Source organism: Numenius arquata, chromosome 21 (genome assembly GCF_964106895.1).
Source record: "Numenius arquata chromosome 21, bNumArq3.hap1.1, whole genome shotgun sequence".
NCBI classification, from domain to species: Eukaryota; Metazoa; Chordata; class Aves; order Charadriiformes; family Scolopacidae; genus Numenius; species Numenius arquata.
Genome location: NC_133596.1, coordinates 490,272 through 496,000, shown reverse-complemented (window position 1 = coordinate 496,000; position 5,729 = coordinate 490,272). Strand labels below are relative to the sequence as shown.

Here is a 5,729-nt window from a genome sequence, read left to right as displayed (position 1 = left end):
GGGGAGGGGAGGGGAGGGGGCGGGGGCGGGGGCGGGGGCGGGGCGGTGGCCGTGGCACGTCCTGGCGATGGCGAGCGCGGCCGCGTGGAGACGGGCGAGCGGCCCCGCTGTGCGAGAGTGGGCGGACGGGGCTGCCGCGGCCCCGGCTCGGCCCGCAGTCAGCGCTGTTACCGGGCCCGCCGGCGGCCCGCTGTGGGCGCTTGGTGCCGGGTATTTACAGCGACTCGTCGCTTCTCGGCCGGAGCCGCGTCCGTCGGCAGCCCCTGGGTGTGCGGGGCCTAGGCCGGGGGTTTTGGCTGGCTGGGTTTGGAAAGCTCGAGAGGGTCTTTCAGAAGTTGTTCCCTCTCAGAAATTAGTTCTTTCCCCTTCCCTTTTAGCAAGTCAAAGCTTGCTGAGCCTTGAATTTCACCTCTCGCAAGAGTTCACGTGGTGATTTTTTAAAAAATAACACCAAAATCAAGCTGTGGCAGCGTGATACCCAGGTTTTTCCCTTGAGTATAAATACAGAAAGATAAGATTGGAGAACAGGGCACAACACTTGGGGAACACGATTTTATTTAAAAGAACTTTTGTGGATCCATTTTGTTGCAAAGTAAAGCAGAATAATGCAACATTGTGGTAAAACCGAGAAAGTAATTCCAGGAACAGAAGTAGAAGCTCAGACTGGTTTCTAGAAATGCATCATTAGTGACTTAATTACTGCAGCATATCCTCCTGAAGTGTCCTCAGGGTTTTTTCCTCCACCCAGCCTTTTCCTTAAATGCAAGTTTTCATCTGTTCTCTGAGTCCACGCTGGCCTTACAGCTGTTTCCTGTGTAGTAAAGCATGTGATTTACCCACAGTCAGTAGCCTAATCTGTAAAATCTCAAATCAATAGAAGATCACGCATTTACCAGATCTCCCTGCAAAATCCTTTTCCATTTACTCTAAGAGTTGCCAAACTTCATCTGTTGAGTCCTTTAGGGGCTGTGAAGCAAGAGAGCTCTGCTGTCACTTCAGATGGCAAGGGAAGAGAGGAAAGCTCCACCCCAGCTGCAAGAGCTCACCAGAACCTGCTGTCTGGGAGGGCAGAAACACAGAGGCAGATTCCTACAGCAAGTGGGATTTAGGCTTTTAAATTACAGGAATTGCCCCCCATGCTGTGTGCTGTGGCTTGGCTGATGCAGATACAGGGCAAAGCTTTGATTGAGGCAGAGGGACGTAATCAGGGAACTATCTCTCTGGTAAGAGGTGCCAGAGGTGCTTTTTATGAGTGGCGTTACTGGAGCAGAGTTGAGGGCCAGGAGGGAAACGCATTCATGTTGTGATCAGACACTCCTCTGCCTGGCGTTGGGCCTGCAGTGTGTGGCTGGCCCTGGCAGATGGCATTGGAAAAAGAAACCTCTTAGTTCTTTTGCATGTTCACAAAAGTAAGCATAAAAGCTGCCTGAGGATCTTCAGGAGATACACCTGAAGGACCCGTATCTCCACTGAATATAGGCAAAGTCTGATACAAACGTTGGTCCTATCTTTGGAAAGACTTGAGCTTATCTTTCATGTTCTCTGGTGGGTGTAGGAAGGCTGCTGTCCATGCATATGAATAATCAGTGTCACAGGTCAGATACGTTTTTCTTGTTGTCAACCAGACTCTTCTATGTAGTTTAGGGAACCAAAAACTGTTGTGAAAACCCTTCCCTGCCCAATTTCCTGTGCTGGATTGAGCAATTTGGGTCAGAAAAGGAACCTCAAGTGCCTCATGATTTGTAACTGATCTCAGCACCCTGGAAAAACAGTTTGCCCTGGGCCCCAACTGACAGCAGCCAGCCCTGAGCGAGGCATCTCCAGTCTTGTCGGACTGTGTGAACGGATACCTGTCAGATGTACTGTGGCCGGCCGCAGCACTGGTTTACTCAGAAAGTGGCCATGACCTGACCTAACACTTCACTTGTGGTAGTATATCAAGAACTGGTCACCTTCATTTCTTGGTAGCAGAAATAGAAAGGCTGGGGGAAGGAATAATGTACAGTTGCTTGCTACAAGCCTAATTTAAATAAATAATAAAGATACTGAAGTATTTTAAGCTTTTTTTCTTCTTATCATAATGCCCATACTGACAATAATCTTCTGTTGTCTGGAGCCTCCAAAGTGAGATTGGATTTCCACAGACACATGCAGTCAGCCAAAAATCACTCAGCTGAGTGCAAGAGGCCACTGGTTTGCCAGTTCTGCTGTCATGCCAGCCAGGTCAGACCATAGTCACCTTTGGACATAATGCTGTGGAAGGGGGCTGAGGCACTGCCAATTTCTCTTCCTTTTCTTGCCTGTTAGTTCAGTTACTTGACTGATTCAGGAGCTGGGAGCAAAGGCAAAAGTTCATAATAGCTACTGCCAGACATCTGTCAAGTATGAGCCCCAGCGGACCATGGGAGTAGGTAAGACGGGATCAGAGGTGCAGATCTCTTCTCCGGTGGCATTTGAGGAACTCCTTGGTCTGTGTCCCTTCTAGCCACCCAAGAACTTCTTCAGCTCAGACTGTGTTCACAGAACCATGCAAGCTTCTTAGAAAAGTCACTTGATGATGCTAGTAACTCAGTCTGTTATTCCAGGTCTTTTGGAAGTCTCTTACAGCTCTGATACCTGGATTCTTCATGGGAACTGGGCAGACAAAGGATCAGGGATGGTGCTATCTGGGCTGAGACAATGTGTAGCTAAAGTGCACTTGCTTCTGGCTGCACACTGCAGAGACTCAATGACACATTTCTTTCATGTAAAAGCAGATCGTCTGAGCTGTTCTCAGTGCCCGTGAGAACATCAGCCCAGACAGAAGATGCTTTTCTGCCAGATTATTACAGGTTCCAGTTCTGCAAGTTCCATATGATAGAACAAATGAGCATTCATTCTTCTGTCTAATGGGTAAAAGGAAATGTAATATCCTGGTCCTCTGTTGTGTCCCTCAGTGCCTCTTCTTGAGAAAAGATGAGTGACTAATTCACGCATCTCAGTCTGCAATCAGAACAGGGCTGACCTAGATCCTGATGGCATCCTCTTGGTGAATGGTGCCCTCAATCACTGTGTCTGTGGTTTGCCTGGAGCACTTGCGACTCCCTTTCATGCTTTTCAGATTTTCGGAAAGATGCTTCTGGAACTTCTTGGTGAGGAAGCAGTAGATGATTGGGTCCAACACACAATTCGTACTCAAGAGGCACAGAGTCACCTGGTGAGCATCATTGAGTTGTTGGCGCAACTGACAGTTTTCTTTCTTCCAAAACTCAAGAACAGTCAGGGTCCAGGGCAAGTGCACTATGTGATGAGGTACAAAGCTTAAAATGAACACAGCCAGCACTGTGCAAACCATCCAGAGCGCCCTTTGCTTAACATGAGCACTCTTCCGTGGCTGTGCTGATTTGGAGAACAGGGTCCTGATAATGATGATGTTCCAGCCTAGTATAAATATGAAAATTATATAGAAGAGGATACAGATGATGACATGAATGGCCAGAACAGCTGAAACACCGCTAGAAGAGTCATAGCGCTCAAAGCACCGCGTGAAATTCTTCGAATTGATCTCCTCTAGATTAGTATTATTGTCAAAAAGGTAATACAAAGAGCTGCCCACTATTATGATCCAGATAGCTGCTGATAAGTAGATACCCCTTCTCTGGGTGGTAAACTGAGCAGCTTTAATGGGATTAGTCACAGCTTGGTAACGGTTGTATGTGATGACCATCAGAAAGGCAACAGAAGAGTAGGTGTTAACAAAAAATAAACAGCCAGCCACATTACAGAGGAACTCTGGCATGATCCAGTCTCCCTGGTGGTGATAGTAAACAATCCACATTGGCATCGTAATCAAGAAGAGCAGGTCAGCTACTGTCAGGTTCACCATGAATATCTTGATTTCATTGAGTTTCTTGGTGGGGTAAATACGGCTGAAAATCCAGAGCACGTAGCAGTTGGCAACAAAGCCCAGAATGAAAATAATGCTATAGAAAACAGTGAAGAGGTTGTAGCGAAAGTTAGAGTCTATCTGGCATGAATAAGCACCTTCAGCACCATCTTTATCCGTTCCAGACATTGTGATGCTGAGTGAGGACCTCTGAAGCAGAATTTCCTGCTGTAGCTTTTCTTTTTACCTAAAAACATAAAGCATAAAATGAGCTGATTGGTATGTGCCATTGCTAAGCCAAAACCCACCTTTTATTTTCAGCTCTCTGAGACCAGAGTTCTGCTCCATGCCTTGGCTCCAGCCACAGACACCTCCCCTGACCACTTGGTCCTCTCTGATACCATTTCCACACTGTCCTAACCTTTGTGTCTTCAGCCAGCATTGTTTGCTGCAGTGTGGATTTCAGATCACTAACCTCTGATTTCATAAGACTTTTCCATGTGAGGGTTCTTAGATAAAGTCATGTTACTTCACACCATCTCAAGCTTCTTAATCTTTTACCATAAGCAAACGGGTTTTCTGGGTCTCTTTTTTCCCCCTGTAGTTCCTAATGCTTTTTAACTTGCCTACATTTATTTTTACCTAGAAATTCCAGAAGTGAAACACTATCTGGGAGAAATGTCTCACTAGTGCCATTTCCAGAGTCACCCTCTACTTGTTGTTTTCTAACATTTTCCTTCTTACACTTGTAAAGATTGTATTTGTTTTCTTAGTTTCAGGCACCAAAGGGTCACATTCACTTTGTAGGCAACCAGAGCTCTCAGTTTTTTTACTTAGTGAATGATGTAAAAGATGAGTCACTAATCCTTAAGGGTGATGTTTTGTGGTGCATTGTTGATTTTAATTACAGTTTATTTCTCTTAAAATCCTGGCTGGTCTATTGTGCCACCATTTTGAATTCAAGTTGTCATCAAACCAATCTGGCTCCCTTCCTTCCCCCTCCCCCATTTCTGCATCAAATACGAGTGTCAGCAGCTGCAATTCTGTACTTTCCTGCTCGTTGGTGAGGCTGCTGACAAACACTGTCACTAAAGAGATGTCTTCAGGTTTTTAATATTACCTTATAATATTTTATTAAATAATATTTTATTATATTTATTATAATATTTTAATATTATATTTTAATATGTCTACAGTTTGGACATATCAAATTCCTTCATCGTCAATACTGTACGTGTTCTTTTATCAGAATTACATGGATTCAGTCTAATCCCTCATATACTTTAACCTCCTCGGGTTTGTTGGTTTTTTTTTCCATAGAGAGGACACACACACCTCTTCTTGGCTTTAGTGAGAACTCCCTGTCTGATGCTGGGCAGGCCCTCACCTCTCCATGACACAGCCCTGCAGATCTGCTTGGTTTTCTCTCCCTCTTCCTTCATGGGAAGATAACTGACTAATGCAGGCAAAGCAGTTTGAGAGCCCCCGGCAAGGACACTAGGTTGCTCACTGATGATGGTAAACTTGCTGGGTTTTTAATGTAATTTGCAGAACATGGAGGTTTTCCTTGAGATTGAGTAAACTGTACCACCAGTCACGAAGTCTAAACTTCTTATGCAAGTTATGACGGGAATGCCGGGTGCTGCACATTGTGATGTGCTTGTCCCAGCTCCACCAGCCCCATGGACAACAAGCATTTTCCCCGAAAGACAGCTACCTCGTGAAAAGGCACCCTCCTGCCTTGAAACCTTCTGGATCTTCCCCAGCAGCAGATAGTGGCATGAACCCCTATCTCACCCGCTCTGGATTGAGTCTCTCTTTCTGCCCATGTGCTGTTGGTTCCTCATTTACACATTTGCAATTT

At 45.7% G+C, this 5,729-nt stretch overlaps 1 protein-coding gene across 1 annotated transcript; it reads right to left on the bottom strand.

Annotated features, from left to right (window-relative positions):
• Positions 1-3,004: 3,004 nt before the first annotated feature.
• Positions 3,005-4,054, bottom strand: PTAFR (platelet activating factor receptor). The gene has a single exon (XM_074162202.1). The coding sequence runs from the start codon at positions 4,052-4,054 to the stop codon at positions 3,005-3,007; it is 1,050 nt and encodes a 349-aa protein (XP_074018303.1).
• Positions 4,055-5,729: the final 1,675 nt, after the last annotated feature.